The 19,135-nt window shown below is 29.3% G+C and overlaps 4 protein-coding genes across 13 annotated transcripts in view; 2 read left to right on the top strand and 2 right to left on the bottom strand.

Moving 5' to 3' along the window:
- Positions 1–9,534, bottom strand: part of LOC124425700 (very low-density lipoprotein receptor-like) — a 32,675-nt gene extending 23,141 nt beyond the window's left edge. For 6 of the 7 annotated variants that reach the window (XR_006942559.1, XM_046966411.1, XM_046966414.1 and 3 more), the window contains exons 1-2: positions 8,127–9,098; positions 1,798–1,923 (exon numbers count right to left, since the gene is read on the bottom strand). Coding sequence is in view for 6 of the 7 variants with exons in the window: in XM_046966411.1 (XP_046822367.1) it covers positions 1,798–1,923; positions 8,127–8,226 (226 nt within the window). In the remaining variant the exon portion in view is untranslated. Of the gene's footprint in view, positions 1–1,797; positions 1,924–8,126; positions 9,099–9,345 lie in introns of those variants that run through there. The other variant, XM_046966410.1, reaches the window with a different exon arrangement.
- Positions 9,236–19,106, bottom strand: LOC124425703 (ribosome biogenesis protein NOP53). 3 transcript variants are annotated; one of them, XR_006942560.1, is made up of 5 exons: positions 18,199–19,106; positions 17,579–18,132; positions 17,406–17,479; positions 13,968–14,775; positions 9,236–10,096 (listed from the first exon to the last, which is right to left on the bottom strand). XR_006942560.1 is itself a non-coding variant. In XM_046966422.1 (4 exons), the coding sequence occupies exons 1-3, from the start codon at positions 18,961–18,963 to the stop codon at positions 17,416–17,418; spliced, it is 1,383 nt and encodes a 460-aa protein (XP_046822378.1). In that variant the 5' UTR covers positions 18,964–19,106; the 3' UTR covers positions 17,024–17,159; positions 17,406–17,415. The 3 variants fall into 3 exon arrangements, 1 of the variants encoding a protein (XP_046822378.1); XR_006942561.1 differs by lacking the exon at positions 9,236–10,096 and having other exon boundaries at positions 12,357–14,095; positions 14,375–14,775; XM_046966422.1 differs by lacking the exons at positions 9,236–10,096; positions 13,968–14,775 and adding an exon at positions 17,024–17,159.
- Positions 10,138–14,852, top strand: LOC124425708 (WD repeat domain-containing protein 83). Its single transcript, XM_046966431.1, has 4 exons — positions 10,138–10,834; positions 10,944–11,187; positions 11,269–11,495; positions 11,597–14,852. The coding sequence occupies exons 1-4, from the start codon at positions 10,753–10,755 to the stop codon at positions 11,968–11,970; spliced, it is 927 nt and encodes a 308-aa protein (XP_046822387.1). The 5' UTR covers positions 10,138–10,752; the 3' UTR covers positions 11,971–14,852.
- LOC124425707 lies at positions 14,967–17,238 on the top strand. Of its 2 annotated transcripts, XM_046966429.1 has the most exons (7): positions 14,967–15,108; positions 15,176–15,447; positions 15,529–15,937; positions 16,004–16,373; positions 16,480–16,592; positions 16,765–16,915; positions 16,999–17,238. In XM_046966429.1, the coding sequence occupies exons 3-7, from the start codon at positions 15,771–15,773 to the stop codon at positions 17,152–17,154; spliced, it is 957 nt and encodes a 318-aa protein (XP_046822385.1). In that variant the 5' UTR covers positions 14,967–15,108; positions 15,176–15,447; positions 15,529–15,770; the 3' UTR covers positions 17,155–17,238. The 2 variants fall into 2 exon arrangements, with proteins under 2 accessions (XP_046822385.1, XP_046822386.1); XM_046966430.1 differs by having other exon boundaries at positions 14,971–15,108; positions 15,205–15,937.
- Positions 19,107–19,135: the final 29 nt, after the last annotated feature.

Below are 19,135 nucleotides of genomic sequence, written 5' to 3'. Positions count from 1 at the left end.
CATCGGCTTTCCCTAGGTGGTCTTCGATATTTAATTAGACGATCTTGATAATACGATATATGTATATTGAAAGATAATTGTTAAGATTACAACAATTTGTTTGATCGATCGATCCGGATTTATTATTTCTTTTTCTTCCTCCTATGTATGACTGACTCTCTTCCTAGTCGCCATGATTCTTCTTTCATTATATTATATATATTCTCCCAGGATATCCTGGATCGAGGTCATTCAAAAAATTATAATTATAAATATTTTGCAATCGCGTATACGCGATTAAACAGGGGGATACCGAACGCACAGTAGATATATAAGTACTATCGCTCTAGAATATATATCCCCATTTAGTCATATAAAAAGCTCGTTGAATGGACCAATCCCAGACGGAAAATACAACATTTAGTTGTAACGCCGAAGAAAATTATACCAGCAAGGACAACTGGTTCTTGCATAAAGGTACACAATCCTATATTTATCGAGATTAGAACCTTCATGACTTTTTAAATAATGCGAACAGTCTGGTTTCTAATACTGTGAACGAAAGGAAAAAAAAAATAAAATAAAATAAAAGGTGAAACTGAATTTCTATCGTTGAATATATTCTCTATAGAAACGATATATTTCAAAATTTTTAGAAAAATGATCTATACATAATGAAGAAAACTATTTATATTCTGCACAATTATGGCGATTAAATAGAATAACGATCGTCGATGATCCTCAAACAAATACATATACATACATACATATGTATGTGTATACCTAACACAACTCTACAATAAGCCAAAGCTAATCAGCTCTGATTAGACTAGATCGACTATGTCAACTAATCACTGATCGACACTGAAATTCACTTGCTTTATCGTTTGTCTTCAACAGTAATCCTACTTGTTATGTTAAATATCTCTTTCTCTTTCTCTAAAATCATGTATTAACTTTAATAATGATGAATATATTTGACATAAACGATCATAAATCGTATGATAAGAAGAAAAAATCGTTGTTATTTCTTCGTTCATTGGCATTGATACTCTTGGCTACGTATCTAGTGATTTTTGATAGAAGCACTCATACATGCGCGGACGTATGTATATTTTTATTCAATAGGTGTATAAGTATATCACCAATAAGAAGAAATGTTCGGTGACCCTTTAAACATGGTAAAAGGTAACGTAATGGGAGCAACGACATTGGCTACAGTGCCAATGTTGGCCAAGTCAAATTCAAATATCCGCAAGTAGAAAATTAAAGATAAATAATACATTGAATATTCTATGCCGTTAGTCGTATAGAAAGAGATTCTACCAAACTTTTAAAAACATTATCTATGCATTTCACATGTATTTCAAATATGTGCCATGTTATCGTTCCCAGAAAGGATTGATATAAATGATATTTGAACATTGTTTTCAAATGAATTTTCATATGATAGAATGAATATAAATGTGTTCAAATGTATAAAATAATATATATATATATATATACATACACACACAGACGCACACATACCAGTCGCACAAAGAAGAAAATAATATATGGGCGGACCAAATGTTCCTATATTGTTCTATGAATTAATTACACCCTCTTTTCGTTATTTTTGGGACTTTTTTTCTTTGTTCTTCTTATTGTATTGTAAAAATACAAGCCTAGGAATTTTTTTATGATCTGAGAAAATATTCAAGAAAGAATAATTGATTTTTAAAATTATCTAGGAAGTACCTTTAATCACTCCTACGAACGTAAATAAAATTTCTCAACAATTCGGTCTTTTCTATTTTCTTTTTTTCTGATTCTTACCTTTGCATACCACAGGATTCTCATCGGAATTATCCGTACAGTCGTCCGTTCCGTCGCAGACCCAAGTCATGGGTATACATCTGCCGTTCGCACAGCGAAATTGTCTTAATGGACAAGCCGGTTTACCTGTTGGCAAGAAAATTACAAAAATATCAGAACCAGTCTCTTTCTTTCTCCCTCCCTCCCCCCTCCCTCCCCCCCCCTCTCTCTCTCTCGTGGTAATATCTAATATCTACGTTGGTAGAGATTCTTACCTCTGATGTACGAGGTTTATATATTTAGCATATGATCGATATAATATGTACGTATATATATATATATATATATATATATATATATATATATATATAATACATAGCATATATATATTGTATATATTATATATATAGCATATACATATATATACATATGTAGATAGTTATCACTATATAGTATGTATATAGGCATACGTAGATAGTTATACATGCGTTCTTTCGATCGCCTAAATGCATATGTCAATGATATGTCACTACGAATAACAAAGCGATGTTTCAAAACATGGAAAATAGATTTTTCAAAACGATACCCAACAACAACTTCATCTTCTTTTAAATTCTCTCTTATTTCTTCCGATTCTCCTTATTGGATATTATTAACATAATCAAAAAATAAAATAAAATACACATAAAAGCACGTATATAGGATTTTATAATAGTTTCTATAAATAATTTTAAAAATTAATTATACTCCTTTTCGTAAAATTTTTTAGATTTTAATTTTCCTTGTAATTTTACAATTTGACAAAGAAACTAGATAAGTTAATCTAACAAATCTCGTAAAAAATGTTATTGATTTTTAAAATCATTTAGGAACTTTTCGGCCTAGCCTTTATTTGATTAAAATTCAATATTCAATATTCTTCATATTATGCGCATTATATATATATAATAATATATATAATATATATATATACACGCACATATACAATAAAATAAGTGTTATATTTTAATTATATTTTTGACAAAAATATATATATGATCGAATTGTAATCTTGTTCGATTAATATACGATTAGTATAATGAACCACCTCTAATGTAGCTTCTAATATATGTATCTTCTGAGAAATGGAGATAGAGATAGATAGATACAGAGGGAGAGAGAGAGAGAGAAAGAGAAAGAGAGAGAGAAAGAGAAAGAGAGAGAGAAAGAGAAAGAGAGAGAGAAAGAGGGAGAGAGAAAGAGAAACGTTAACACAACCGTAGGAGATGATTATCGTTCCAATATTAAAAGCTCGTGATATGGCGAGGATGCCATTAGTATTTCGAGGAAAAAGAGAATTACTAAACGAGCCACACGATTAATGTATATCCGTTAAGAAGTTTCATTGATCCTGTTTCATATGATATGACTCTTTCTCTCTTTCTCTCTTTCTCTCTTTCTCTCTTTCTCTCTCTTCTCTCTCTCTCTCTCGCTCTTTCTCTCTTCCACTCTTTCTCTCTTTCTCTATCTATCTCTTTTTTGCTCTTTCCCGATTCACCAAAACTTCGAGAAGCTTTCGAGAATTTAATCAAATTATTATCCAGCACGAAGAAGCTCTATAACTTTAACGTCGTCTTCTATTAAAAATGTAGTACCCCAGGATAGTCAGAGAGTATTACGTGTTTTTCTTTTTTTTTTCTTTTCTTTTTTTTTAATCAATATTTTAATATGTATATATGTATGTATGTATATATATATATATATATATATATATATATATTATATACACATATATATGTATATATATGTATATACATTGTGTGTGTACACATATACAAACATATATTTATACATTATATTATTAAATGCATAAGCTTCTCGAAACTGTCTCATCAAACAGAAAAGAGGAGACATAGAAAGTGTACCTAAAAGAAAATCAAGTTTGTCGTATTAGAACGTAGAGTATACTTTCGTGTATACTTTATATCGAATCTCAATAAATCGATAAATATAATATAGATACTATCTGTAAATATGTAAATTCGGAAAAAGTGGGACAAAATTTTTTCGGAATCGGTCAAAAGTTTTTTAATGATTTTAAAAATAAATTTTTTTTTTCGAGACTTTTAAGGCTAATATTTTTCTCTCTTTTTTGTTTTATTTTATTTTTTCGACAGATTTTAAAACTACAAACCTAACTACAAGTTTAAAAGATTTCGAAAATATCCAATTGATTTTTAATATTATCTAAGAACATTTGGCCCATTCTGCGGAATCAATAATTAGTAAATAATTTAACGATATACATTATTTTATAAAAAAAAAAATCTTGCTGTTCATATAATTGATAGATATTAATGGAAATAGATATTTCGATTCGTCGAATTCTCATATCGAAGTTATTTCCGAGAAAATTTCACGGTATTTTCAGGAAATCGCATTATCCTACGAGTTCGAAAAGAAACTTGATATCCGTCAATGTCAACAAATAAGTTTTATTTCTATTTTTTTTTGTTTCTTTTTTATTGAAAGGACTTTAGTCAATACGTAAAATTTCGACATCGAAAGTAAAATCTTCGAAAGAAGATATACTTCTTTTTTTTTTTTTTTCGTTTTACGAGTAGTTCTATAACATCAATTTTATACCCATTAGTCAATCTTTTTTTTATTTACAGTAAAATTCTATATAACGTAAAAATTATATAATGTAAAAATTATTTATACCAGTATCTACAATTATACGCTATATACTGGTACAATCTATAAGAATGTAATTAAAGAAAAATATTTTCAAAAAACTCTTGGAATATGAAGTAATACACAATTTAATGAAAAAAATGAAAAAAAATTTGTAAAAGTATAGATATACGTGACGATGATCAAGAATGTCGTTCTAACCAACAATATCTTTCATTGTGTTTCGTTGTGAATTAATTAAAAATTAGTTTTTTATATTGACAAAAGCAAAAAAAGTAAGTAAATGTACCTATGTATATATATACGTAAAATTTGAAAAATAGCTTATTAAACAAAATTGATATCTCAAATGATTTATTAAATATTATTATAATGATTTATTATTAAGACCATTTTCATAATTCTCACATATGTATATAACGTCTAATTTCATAAAATTGCATAACGTTGTAGGGAGGTTAAATATCAATTAACTTGTTTTGACGATTAATAATCGTCAAGCTTTGTTATGTCTATGCTATATATTTATTTTCTTTCTTTCCTCCTTTTATCATTCTCTCTCTCTCTTTCTCTCTTTCTCTCTCCCTCTCTCTTTCTCTCTCTCTCTCTCTCTCTCTCTCTCTCTCTCTCTCTTTCTCTTTCTCTCTCTCTCTTTCTTTCTCTTGCTCTCTCTTTCTATCTCTATCTCTATCTCTATCTCTATCTCTCGATATAGATCGTTGACGTTAAAAGAGAGAAACTATGCAATAAACAATCAATGGATTTCATTAAATAATCAAATGAACAAATATATCTATATATACATATCTATATATGTCTTACATGATATGTATAAATACACACGTACACATATATAATTATAATGTTTGTCAGATCATTGAAATATGATACAGCCAAAGTACGATTATTATATTCTCATAAATAATTTTATTATAAAGAATTCATTCTAATATATATAATATTTCATTATATAAATAATTCATTACTTTATCGAACAACTACTAATGGCCGAACGTTTGTTATGCATTCTTGATTATCCTAATCGTTTTGAGTAACTGAAACGTATCAGTTAAATATGTATGTATAAATATAAATATGTAAACACCTAGGATAATATCGTCACTTTACAAGACTTCCCACTTCGATTTGACGAATCTTATATCATCATGATATCTCAATTAAACTTTGATCATGATTTACGATACTTCAAAGAATCATAGAAATCGATACGTTTACATTATCGATTCAATAACGTTGTTCATCTTATCGGACTTTCGTACCTTGGATTCCCCGAATTCTGCAGAAAATATTTGATATAAAAAAAGGAATAAAGCAAAAAAAAAGAAAAGAAAAACTTACACGAGTTGAAAAATTAAAGATGCTGTATAAATATGACTGAACTTATTGATTGTTGTAAAAGATATATATTAAACCTTCTGATAAATACAGAATTCTTTGGATCGTCGTTGCTACATGATCTTTCTTATAAAAATAAACGATCTTTTCGTAGTAAAATCATTTCGAATTCATTGGAAAGTAAAAAAAAAGATTGATGAAAGAAACAAACCTGTAAGAACTTATAAAATGTCGATTCGAAATTCGATAAATTTTCAAGTAAGACATAGTACAGGTTATGAGTGTGTAAGAAAAAGGACACGTGTTATATTTATATTCATCTACTATGTATATATATATATATATATATTTTGTGCTATAAGAACGAGGGACACTTTCAAAGATTTAATTATTTCTTAGAAAACACGATTTTACTACGCACTGTTTATTCGACGAAAATAATAATACGATAAGTTTATTTGTAATCCGATACGGTAAACACGTTTGTTTACGGATTTATCTGTACATTTCGAACTTATAATTATTGTAATATAAATATGAATGAAACATATAAAGAGAAAATTGGTTTATAAATATACGAATATAAATGATATATAATTTACGACCTATAAAATATTCCATAATATTAATATTACAAATATTAATTTATATAATACGTATCATATGTTATACATTATATATGCAAATATATATCAATCTCTACATGTTCAATAAAATTAAAATATTACGAGTAGCGAAATATTTTTTCTCATTCATCTACGAATTTCGATGAAAAGTAAAAAACAAAATGTTATTTTGGTTTAAACGACGTTTCTAATATAAAAATAAAGAAAGAAGGAAGGAAGAAAAGAGAAAGAAAAAGAAAAAGGAAATAAAACCAGTTGAGAAAGTCCAAAGATCTCTTTTTCATACGCAATATCTATTCAAGCGTAATAAAATTTGAATGTCTAATTAGTATTTAATCGGACAACGACGACGATCCTGATACAATCTGTATTTGCATTCGAAAGAAAATAATATAATCAGAAAAAATAACAATATTTTAAATAATAAATATATACGTACGTATATGAATGTATACGTACGTATGTACGTAAGTAAACAAATATGTATGTATCGCAAAATATGGTTTATGTTTAGAAAAAAATATTTGAGCATTTATTGAGTAGTTGTAAAAAGACAGTTTTATTCATATTTTTGTAAAAGGTTAAAACATCTATTTCTTTTGATTCATACATAGATACATACGTACATATACACATACATACATATATATATATATATATACACATACAGACACATATATATATACATACATACACAGAACACACACACACACACACGCACGCATATACAGTATAAAAACGAGTGATCGAGCCAATTCTTGCTCCTTTGACTTAACACCTGACGCTTTTTATGTGCCAAGAAGTACCGCAGAAAATCAAGGCGGTTACGCAAAGAAGAGTGCCGTGCTCATTCGTAAGTACGTACATATGTACATCCGTACACATACGTACTTACGTGTATACATACATAGAAGGTATGTCATCGTTCACAAATGCGTATAAACGCATATGTATATGTGTAGAGAAAGAAACCGGGCGGTGTGACACGAAATCGACGACTGCGTGTCGCACACGTTTAAAGACGATCGCCTTTTAATCTGTTAATGCGCACGCGCGTTTACGCACATGGAAAAAGGAGACACGCACGGTAAAACAGCTACATATCTCTCTCTCTCTCTCTCTCTCTCTCTCTCTCTCTCTCTCTCTCTCTCTTTCTTTCTTTTATCACGTATGTTTTCTTTCTCTTTTATAATTGCTTTATCAATCTTTCTCTCTATTTTTATCTTTGATTCATTCGGATATATTAAAAGCGAAAAACTTTCTTTTTCATCTTTTTTTCTTTTCTTTTTTTTCTTTTATTTTTTTTCAGGGAAAGAACATCGATGTGTCAATCAAGCCTTTTCCCAAAAAAACATCCATCCATCCATCCATCCATCCATTCATCCATCCATCCATCCATCCATCCATCCATCCATCCATTTCCACGTCGGTCAATTCGATATATCTCGAAAACGCGTATTGGTCCACGCGCAAAAAGAAAAATAAAAAGAAAGAAAAAAAGAAGAAGAAAGAAAAAAGAAAAGAAAATACGAAGAGACATCGTCGTTTGCCGAGTAGATAAAAATGATGGGTAGTGAGATTTTCCGGACGACGGTACGGGGAGGTTTAAGCGATCAAGAGAACGTATCAAGGAAGAAAGAAAAAAAGAATGTATCTATATATATATACATACATATATATATACACACTTACTGTCGACGGAGAAAGCATCTGTCAGTGTGAGAGAAGCGACGAATATCGTGAGCAGGTGCACCGGCGGGAACAGGAAGAGCAGACGACAGCTTCGCTCCATAACAGCCCTCTTTTGTCGGCGGCGTATGTACTCGTGTCCTGTCGTCGGCTCTCTTTCTCGGCCAATACACCTTCGCCAAAGTCACCACCACTAGCAGCACCGCCACCACCACCACTACTACCACCGCTGCTACTGCCACCACTGCCACCACCACACCACCACACTACTACTACTACTACTACTACTACTATTACTACACTCTACTACTACCACACACTAACACACCACTAGACGGCGCGAAGAAAAGTCAGCAGGCAGGCGGTCGCGCGTTCCGTCTCTCTCTTTCTCTTTCTCTCTTTCTTTTACTATCTATCTCTATATATCTTCCTCTATTCCTCTTACTTCGTTTCTCTTCGCGAGACGTCGTCCGCGGCACGCACGCACGCTTACTTTTCCCACCCGGCAACCTCTCGCCGGGGAATCGATCAAGAGGAGTAGCAGCAGCAGCAGCAGCAACAGCAACAACCAGTAGCAATAGTAGTATCAGCAATAACAATAACGACGAACACGAGAATGTTAACAATATAACGAACGAATGTGAAAACCGCAGTTCGAGATATTTTTTGATCTTCTTTTTTTTCGAACGACCGATAGAAAAAGGAAAGACAGAAAAAAATAAAGATAGAGATAGAAATACAGAGAGAGAGAGAGAGAGAGAGAGAGAGAAAGAGAGAGAAAGAAAGAAAGAGAAAGACAGAATAGCAGAAGTGAAGAAATATGTATATAGAAATAATAATAACAGGCGTGTCGTATCTCCTCTCGTTTCTTTCTGTGTGTTGTATATAACGTGTATATAGAGAAGACAAGCGAGAGAAATAATAAATGTTGTGTAAAGTCAATAGGGTTGAGTTCCTTCTTTTCAGAGACACGAGCCACGCGGTAAGGAAGAAGAAGAAAAAGAAAAAGGAGAATGATCAGGAAGCGGAGAAGGAGAAAAAGGAAAAGGAGTAACAACCTCCAATGACGACGATCTTCGCATGGGTTCTCGTTCGTTTCACCGATTCTTTCGTTTTCTTTCTATCTCTCTTTCTCTATTTTTCTTTTTTTCTTTTTCTTTCCGAACCCTCGAATGATACGAACAACGTTCGTACAAGATTACGGTGGACAAAAAATATATACTCTCTGAGATGATCGTAAGACTGGCTCTATAACGTTAACGGCCCGCCCTGTGCGTACGAGTTCTCCTGGTTTCTGTGCCTCTCTTCGCGAAGGCGCGTCTTGTCTGTTTGCTGCTATACCTCCCCCTCCTCTCGTTTTATTTCTCTTTCTCTCGCGCTTACTCTATCACCTTCTCTTTCTCTTCCTCGACTATGCCCTCGTAACTCTTCCCTACCGTGCGCACGGTAGTGTGTACACCGTTTCTCTCTCTTACTCTTACGAATGAGCTTACGTTCCTTCTCTTTTTATCCTTGGCATAGCCCGGTAAACGATGACGATGACGATAGAGAACACAGATTCTGACGCATCAACATCGCGCCACCTGCGCACGCAGCTCACCCTTCTCTCTCTCTTTCTTTTTCTCTCGCTCTCTTTCTCACTTATTTTCTCTCTTTCTCTCTCTCTCTCTCTCTCTCTCTCTCTCTCTCTCTCTCTCTGTTGCTCTCATTGACTTTCTCTTTATTCTACATTCTATGAACCCTCTTTTTATTCTTTCTATCCCTCGTTGAAATCTCTATAACGAATCACAATTTTGGAGTTCTTCTTGAATCATTGAAAATATATCTTTCTCAAACAATCTGTTTAAAAACAAGGACTTGCAAAATATCAGATTATTTTAATACTTTCTATATGTATGTGGACAATATTCTTCGGAAAATTCTGAACCAGGTGGATCATTCGAATCCGCGAAATTTCCAATTAACCTTTTTACCTTTTGATGTAATAATGATTAAATTACCGTATGATAATGAATACGCTTTTTTTGTAACTGAACACATATTAATCAATTAGAATAGATATTTTGTGTTATTTTTATTATCTTAAGTATCGACGTAATAGGTATTTAGAATGTAACTATACGTATTTTATTTTTCGACAAATTGTCCCGCCATTCGATGATCGTATTTCTCATAACAACGTTTTCTCATTGGTGCACTTTAGATCACCTGATCAATTCAACCTATGAAAAGTCTTTACATAATATTCGCATGAAATAATTACTACGTGAAACAAAAAAATAAAAAGTAAAATAATATGTTTTTTAATAAATCACAAGTTTTATAGATAGAAAATAAAAATAAATATTTTTATGAAATATCAAATATAAAAATGTAAAATTTATGTAAAATACAAATTATTACCTATGTCACGTGACCAAAATAATGAATCAAATGGAATGAATCAAAACGAAGAAATTATTCAAATGATTTTTTAGCCGGTATAACCTATTTGGTATAAAATGTTTATGAGAAATTATATATAGTATATCTGAAGTATTATTCGTTAGAATGGTGTAAATATAACATTTAAAGTAAGGAAATGTAGTTATTAATTTGAAAAGATTATTCTATTTAACTTTTTTACGAGATGAGTGCTACAGAAATAAAATATAAGTTCGAACGAGAAATAGATTGTAAACAAGGTGCAGTAAGATCAGTTCGTTTCAGTGGTATGTATTTGTATTACTAATAGTTTGAACAAAATTTTTAATATATAAATAATATTACTTTACTAAGATTCAAAAGTTTTTCATATAATAACATAGAAGGAATTTATAGTTGACGGAGAATACTGTTTGACATGTGGATCAGATAGGAAGATAAAGTTATGGAATCCTTATAAAGCTACAAATTTAAAAGTCTATGGAGGACATGGAGACGAAGTAATGGATGTTTGTGCATCTTGCGATAGCAGTCAAATAGTGTCTTGTGGTTTAGATAAATCTTTGATTTTATGGGATGTAAGTACTGGAACACCTGTTCGACGCTTAAGAGGACATGCAGGTCCTGTAACAACTGTAAGGTAGAATAAAATGACTTATTATGTCATTTGTTTATAAATGTTATTGTAATATATAAATAAGAACTTTTATTACAATCTTAGATATAATGAAGAATCATCAATGGTTGTTTCTGGATCTCGAGATAATACTGTTATGTGTTGGGATGTACGGTCTAAATCAATAGAACCTGTACAATGTTTGAATGAGGCCAAAGATTCAATTTCTAGTATTAGAACTTCTGATCATGAAATTTTATCAGCATCATTCGATGGAAAGATACGAAGATATGATATTCGTGTTGGCCAAATGTATTCTGATTACATGAAAGGTATTTAAAATATTAAATATTAGATAACTATTGTATATATTATTATTATATATGAATATATAATAATAATAATAAAAAACGAGATAAAATAATTTGCTTAGATGCAGTGACATGTGCAAGTTTTACAAGGGATGGACAATGTATTGTAGTTAGTTGTGCAAACGATGTAGTACGTTTAATTGACAAAGATACTGGAGAATTACTTGGTAAATTTACTGGGCATACAGCTAAAGATCTGTGTTTAGAATCAAGTGTAGATTCTCAAGACACACAAATTCTTTCGGGCTCTGAAGATGGTAAATTATGGGTATGGGATTTGGCAACACAAACGGTTGTTGCAAAACTTTCTGGATACAGACCATCGAAATACCCTACTTTATCTATAAATGTTCATCCAACTAAAAATTGTTTTATAGCTGCAAATGGCTATAGTATATTAATGTGGAGTGCAGAATCTACTGCAAAAGTTGAATAAGGTAGATATAAGTATGTATATATATATATATTTAATAAAATAAAATCTATATTAAAAATCATTTTACTTATTCTGAATATTTTATACATATAAAGATAAAATAATGTATTAACAATATTTTTGTCTTACTTTTGTTAACTATCCAAACCTAATAAATATTTATATTAAATTTATGTATTTTTAGAATAAGTTTAATCGCTTTTTTTCAGTGATTGTTCATTAATGCACTATTGGATATAATAGTGGACTAGTTTACGCCTGTAATGAATCCAGGCGAAATTTTGATCGATTTTGATAAACAAGTTTTCATTTTAAAGATGAAGTTTTTTCAACGGGGAGATGGCTTTATCGAATTTTTAAAAAAATTTCATTTTCATTAAAAAAAATCGCGTTAAAAATGTTTTTTTTTGCGAATAGTTTACTCATAAATTCATTGTTTGGGTAAACGCGATTTTCAATATTTCTATTATTTGTTGTTTGAACTAATAAACATACCAGTATAACATTTCCTTAAGTAAGTTAAAATAATTAATACTTTTCTTTAATATACAAATTTTATCGTTTAATGTCAACAAGAAAGAACATAGAATGGACCATGCGAGTTATCACGTTAGTTTCCTTTCTTACTCTGAGGACTTCGCATCGAAATAGTCTCTTACCAAAATGTTATATTTAATTCTTTCATAGATGCGATGATTTTAGAATAATTTACACAACGTATAATGTACATGTAGTACGATGCGCTAATATTTAAACAATAGTATATGCCGTTAAAAATTTATCGTTTAGATGCGTTATACGTACAATAATCAACTTTCAGTTTGCATCGATCGTTAGATGTCAATAAGAAGGAACAATAGATAGACCGTGCAATTTACCACGTTAGTTTCTTCAAGTTATCTGAAAACTTCACATCGAAATAATGAATAATTTCTCTTGTGAATAATTCCTCTTTTTGAACGACTACATGTAATTATTGTATAGATGCGATGATTTTAAAATAATTTAGACAATGTACAATGCACTCCAAGTACGATGTGGTAATATTTAAACAATAGTACAAGCCTTTAAAAATCTCATAGTTCTTTAGATGCGTTATACATAAAATAATCTATTTTCAGCGTGTATCGATTGTTAGATGCCAAGAAGAATGATCATTGGAAGGTCCATGCGAGTTACTACGTTAGTTTCCTTTTGTACTCCGAAAAGTAAACGTGAATATATGCTCTTTCCGTACCGCTATATTTAATTATCTTATAGATAAAGTAGGTATATTTCTATATCATTCATTTTATGAATAATTTATATAGTTTCTTATTATAAGAGTGATACTAATAATTTTGTTTGTATTTTTTTGTTTCAGGAATTTATTGCAATCGCGCGCATAGCAATGAAGTAATTAAGTGTTTGTATCACTAAAATTAAAATATCGTGAAGTAGAAACAGTATTTGCTCGTTCACGTTTCTCGATTTATACAAGTGTTTCTGCATCGACAAGTGTTTCTGCATCGACAAGTGTTTCTGCACGCATTTAATGACTGACATATTTTACATTTTTAACAGTCGCACAGACTGTATAGAAGATAGTGAATTTTCACGAAGTAAATTCAATGACCATTTTTTAATAAATAATTACCACGAATTAGATTCAGTGGATTATAGAAAAAGGATCTCGACCAACTTCAACGTCGACCTACGTCATTTTTAACCACCTATAAATCATCCACTCTCAATTTCGACCTAAATCTCGGACTAGTGTTTTGGAGTCATCGCAAAATTTCTTAAGTAGTAAGTGACTTTTTAAATTCCTCCGATCACTCAATTATGTTAAAGACAAAAGGATAGAATCGGCACTAGTAATTGGTTGTAATTAGTTAGTAGAAGAGTATTGAGTGACCACGAATAAATTTTTTCGGAATAACGTGCTTAATAGAACGTTCTGTCTGAAGCTGACGATGTCGGACGGTGCAGTTTTCCATAAACAGCGTCTCACCCACCTCCTGTTAGCTAAGAAGTCTGAAGCTCCTGAAGCGGAAAGACATCTCGGTACGCGGATTTTAGAGTCACTGCTAGCCCATGGATCTCCATATGCAGCAACCTCCACGCGGTGAGATCTGGGTCGGTACTACTTGCGGTATATAGAATTTTAAACTTAAACCATATGCAAATATATGTTATACCGCAAATACTACCGAGCGAATGGCTGCACATCTTTATGCGTTTCGAAAATGTTTTTCTTTCATATTTTACTAGATATTAAACTACTCTCATTTTACATTGTTAATCATACGTCAATATATAACCAGATTAGATTTTTTTTTGTTATTATTGGAGATTTAGATTTTACTTTGATTTTCAAATAACAATAATAAAAATAATATAAAAGAGTAGAATTGCCGTTAACCTGTAGATCTCCATATATAGTAATCTCCACATGGTAAGGTTTGAGGTTACTTGATATTACTTTTGATGTAATGTATATTATATTTTATATTTTATGCATTCCATCACAAGTGATATGGACTGCTTAAATATTTTTTAGGTATTTGTTTATTTGTTGTAAATTTAATTAGAAACAAAATATATAAAATTTGTACAATTAACGAACACTTTTCAATTAATCTAAGAAGTATAATTTAGAATATAAATTTTTTTTATACATACAAAAATGTTTATCATATATAGATTGTTAGGTATTACGTAAAAGAGGTATATATAATTTATAGCTTATACACTAATGCAATAGTTTCCCTATTATGCTTGTAGTTCATATTTTGTCCATACTTGTCGCTGAAGTCATATAAGCTACGAGCAAAAAATGATGAACAACCTTAATTATTGTATTGTTTATATATAAATAATAAATCATTTCTAAAGTCAAATATTGGTATTAAGTCTATGATATTTATTATTTTAACAAAAATTTATTTAAAAAAATTTTAGTAAATAGCAATATACAATCATAATAGAAATGGTTGATCTTGAAAAATATAAAACCAATATAAGTTTATCAAAACGATTACAATCTCCCGATCCCAAAAATGAAAAAAATGAAAAAATAAGTGGACCTGTTATTATTAATATGCAAAAAGCTTTTTATGATTTAAAAATTTCCGATATAAATAACAGAATCCAGAGGTAAAGCATTAACTCATCGTAATATTAAAAGAGATATTTTTATATAATAGATATAAATATTTGTTAGGTTACAAGAACGAAATAATGAACTTACAGATAATTGTGAAGAGATAAATTTACTTCTAATTTCAACGGATGCAGAAACTGCAAATGAAATTACCCAATTGACACAAAATTTGTCTAACGAAGTAACAAAATTAGAAGAAAATAAGAACACACTGAGTATTCTAGAGGAAGGGATAGTAAATGATAAATTTTCTCATATTGACAAAATGAATTCTTTAAATGATAAATATGCAAGAAAACGTTTAGAATTAATATCATTAATTAAACCATTAAGTAATTATTTTTAATATTATTCTATTTCTGTATTTCTTTACATAAATATGAATACTGAAGCAACAATATATACAACTTTAGAATACATTATTAGATGCAAAGATAAATATGTTGGAAGACTATAGAAAGTCACAATCAGTTCTTCAAGAAAAATTAGAAAATAAAAACATTTTTATGCAACAGGAGGAAGAAAAAGTGGAACAACAAATACAACAAATTCAATTGAAATTTAAATTTGACAGAGAAAAGTATATATCAATTAAACAATTATTATTCTCTAATTAAGAGATTTATACTAATATTAATATAGGCTTAAAAAGGACATGTATAATCGCCTTCTTGATTCAGCTGGAATTTTTCAAATGGAAATTTCTAAATGTATACAAGAACCTATTCATAAACTTATAAGAGAAAATATTATGTTAAATAATTATTTAACTGAAATTATGAATGGAAGTCTTGCTGAAAAAGAAATATTTAAAAATTCCAAGTAAGGATATTATTTTGTATTATTAATTATTGTCTTTATATAAATGTTTTTAATTTATTTTTTTAGATATATGAAGGATGTACTTCTTAAGAAAAATAAATTAAGTTATTTAGATACCAGATATAATATAAAAGTTTCTAAAATTCAAAATCATCTTTTGAAATCCTTAAAAGAAGTCCATAGTGATATAGAAAGACATTTAATTAATTTCAAGGTTTTAAGTCCTAATCTAGAGAAAGATTTGATTAATAGAGATTATGCACAAAAACAAACCAATATTTCTGAAGCACATGTAAAAGAATTGGAAATAATGTTGTACAAAGAGAGGATAGAAATTAGTACTTCAAAATATATACGAAAAAAGATACAATGTAAAATTAAAAAATGTAGGGAAACACTTTATGATGTTAAATATGCTGTACTATGTGCACTACAGGTACAATAAGTTAAAAAAACATTTAAAAAGGATGAAAACATAATCATTCGTATAATTATTATATATTATTAATTATAATTTTCAACAAAATTTAATATTTATATAGATGACAAATAGTGACTCTAAGTTTGCACAAATGGATAAAAAAAGTTTGTTGCTACATTTACAAAATATTATTATAGAAGGTGAAGCCTACATGTCAAATATTATAATTAAATCGTAAGTACTTGGATATACATAAAATAACTTACAAAAATGAATATATATATATATATATATATATATATATATATATATGTATATGTATATCCATTTTATATGTATATATAATTCAATCATTATTACATTGTACAAAATATCATTTTTAAACATAACAAATATAAATATAAAGGATGGAATCTATACTGGAATCAAGTAATGTGTACATCTATGGAGATCTTGGATTTGAACCAACATCTATTAAATTAAGAGAATCGACTCAGATAGTAGAAAATGAAATATTTACACCGATCATCTCTGAAACTTTTAGTATAAAAGAACTGGTATGATTTATTTAATAGATAAGAAACATTCACAGATATGTATATACATTCCATACATTTACATGAATATATGACTAATATAGGAAGAACAATCAAAAGAAGATTTAATAAAAGATAAAAGTTTAACTATATTCGAGGCACCAACAGTTAAAGAACTTATTGAAACTAAATTTTCAAGTGCAGAGGATTCAATTTCTGAAGAATTTGAAGTGACAGGAATTGACAATGATGAAATTTAATATGACTGAAAATAGTCGAAATTTAATATGTATAAAAAATGTTATCATATAAATATATGATAAAATAAATTTATATTGAAATTACTAATTGGAAAAAGTTTTATATATATATATATATATATATATATATATAACTTTGTCATAATAAATTACTATACAAGTTTACATAAAATTATTAATTTTATTTTTTAATTTTTAATATATACATTTATAATCATTACTATTTATATTCAAATATAAATACATCTTACCTTTATTCCATTACTTTTGCATTATTTTATGATCTGATTTAATATATCTTTTTACTTTAGCCTTAGTTCGTTTGCTACAAAAATTTAATATATTTTTATTGATTTAATATTATGTAAATAAAAATCTATGTTGTTAATCTTATATAAATAATTATGGAAGAAATAATACTTACAGAACAATATTTGCTGGTGCAACAATATTCCTTTGTTGCAATGATTTATAACGATCCTTTAATAAATTACCAATGCGTGCAACATTTCTTAAGTTTCCAGTTAATTCTTCTGCTAATGTAAAGGAAGGTTCAACAGGTTCAAATTTAACTTTACTCAATGTCTTTGTTTCTACAGATCTTAATTTTTTTTGTTCATGTCTCTTTTTTTGTAAAATTTTTTCTTTCTTTTCTTTCGCATCAATTTGTTTTTGAAGTAATTTTAACTTGTATATATCTGATACTTTTCTTTTCTCTAATTTTGCTTGCGCTAATTTATGTGCTAACATTTTTTGTTCTTTTTGTTTACGTCTTGCTACTAATGTTTTCTTTTTATTTTTTACTGGTGGATTTACAGACTTAATATTATAATCCATATCAGTATCATCATCATCATCATCATCATCATCATGATCATCATTATCATTGTTATTAGACTGCTCTAGTTCATCTTTTTTTATTGGTAAACCCTCAGCTAATTCCTTTAATGTATTTTTATCTTTCTCATCAAGTGAAACCTAATAAAAGTAAAAAAACATATTTAAATTAATTTATTACAAAATTTTTAAACTCATACAAGTTACCTTCTTGAACATTTTTGTAGTAACTCTATTTAAATGAGCTTCTTCTTTCATTAATTCTAATTCTTTCTTTGCTATTTCATTTAACAAATCCTGATGATCTTTATAAGACGGATTATATGATGTACCAGGATGTGGAGCTTCTATAGCTGGTAAGATCGATGGTTTTTTATGTAAGGATGTTGGTAATTTTCTTTTTTTTATACCCATATGCGTAAGAGTATGTCTGATAGTATCAGAAGTCATCCATTCTGTAGTAATTTCCGGTAAAGAAGAATCTTTTTTATGCCATATATCGTCTTTGAAATCACCTCTTCTAGGTCTGTTAGCTCTTTTCAAATCTGCTAGAGCTTTATTTTTTAATGCTAACTTTTCTTTCAATTTCAAGATACCCATTGATTTTCTTTGAATCTCTTTACGAAGTAAGATAGGATGTTTACGCTCTTCAGCCGTTCTTACACGATTTCTCTTAACAATTGGATCAGGAACTAGAGTGTGTGGTTTTAATATATTGAAACACTTTGGCTCTGTATTTTTCAAAGCGAGTCTACGCTGTTTTTTGTCATTAGACGTAATCTCTTTTATTGTAGCATTCTTGTCAACTGTAAATAAGTCTGCATCTGGCCGTTTAGAAAATGGTATTCCTAATCTTTCTTCTAATCTTTCATTTTCTAAAAATTTGTCGACATCTGTTGTATCTACATGTTTTCTCCAAGATTTCTTTGTTTTTTTAGAAACTTTACGCTTTTTAGTTTTAACGTCCATCATTTCAATAAATCACTTACACGACCACGTGCGAAATAACAAAAACGTATTACAGCCGGGTAAAGTTAACCATAAAGTCTTATTCTCTCATTCTCTCTCTCTCTCGCTCGCTCTCTCTCTCTCGCTCTCTCTCTCTCTCGCTCTCTCTTTACTACTAGCGCTCTCTAATGACTAA

The sequence above is a fragment of the Vespa crabro genome, chromosome 7, assembly GCF_910589235.1.
Source record: "Vespa crabro chromosome 7, iyVesCrab1.2, whole genome shotgun sequence".
NCBI classification, from domain to species: domain Eukaryota; kingdom Metazoa; phylum Arthropoda; class Insecta; order Hymenoptera; family Vespidae; genus Vespa; species Vespa crabro.
The sequence above is the reverse complement of the archived record's forward strand: the minus strand, read 5'-3'. Positions and strand labels throughout refer to the sequence as shown.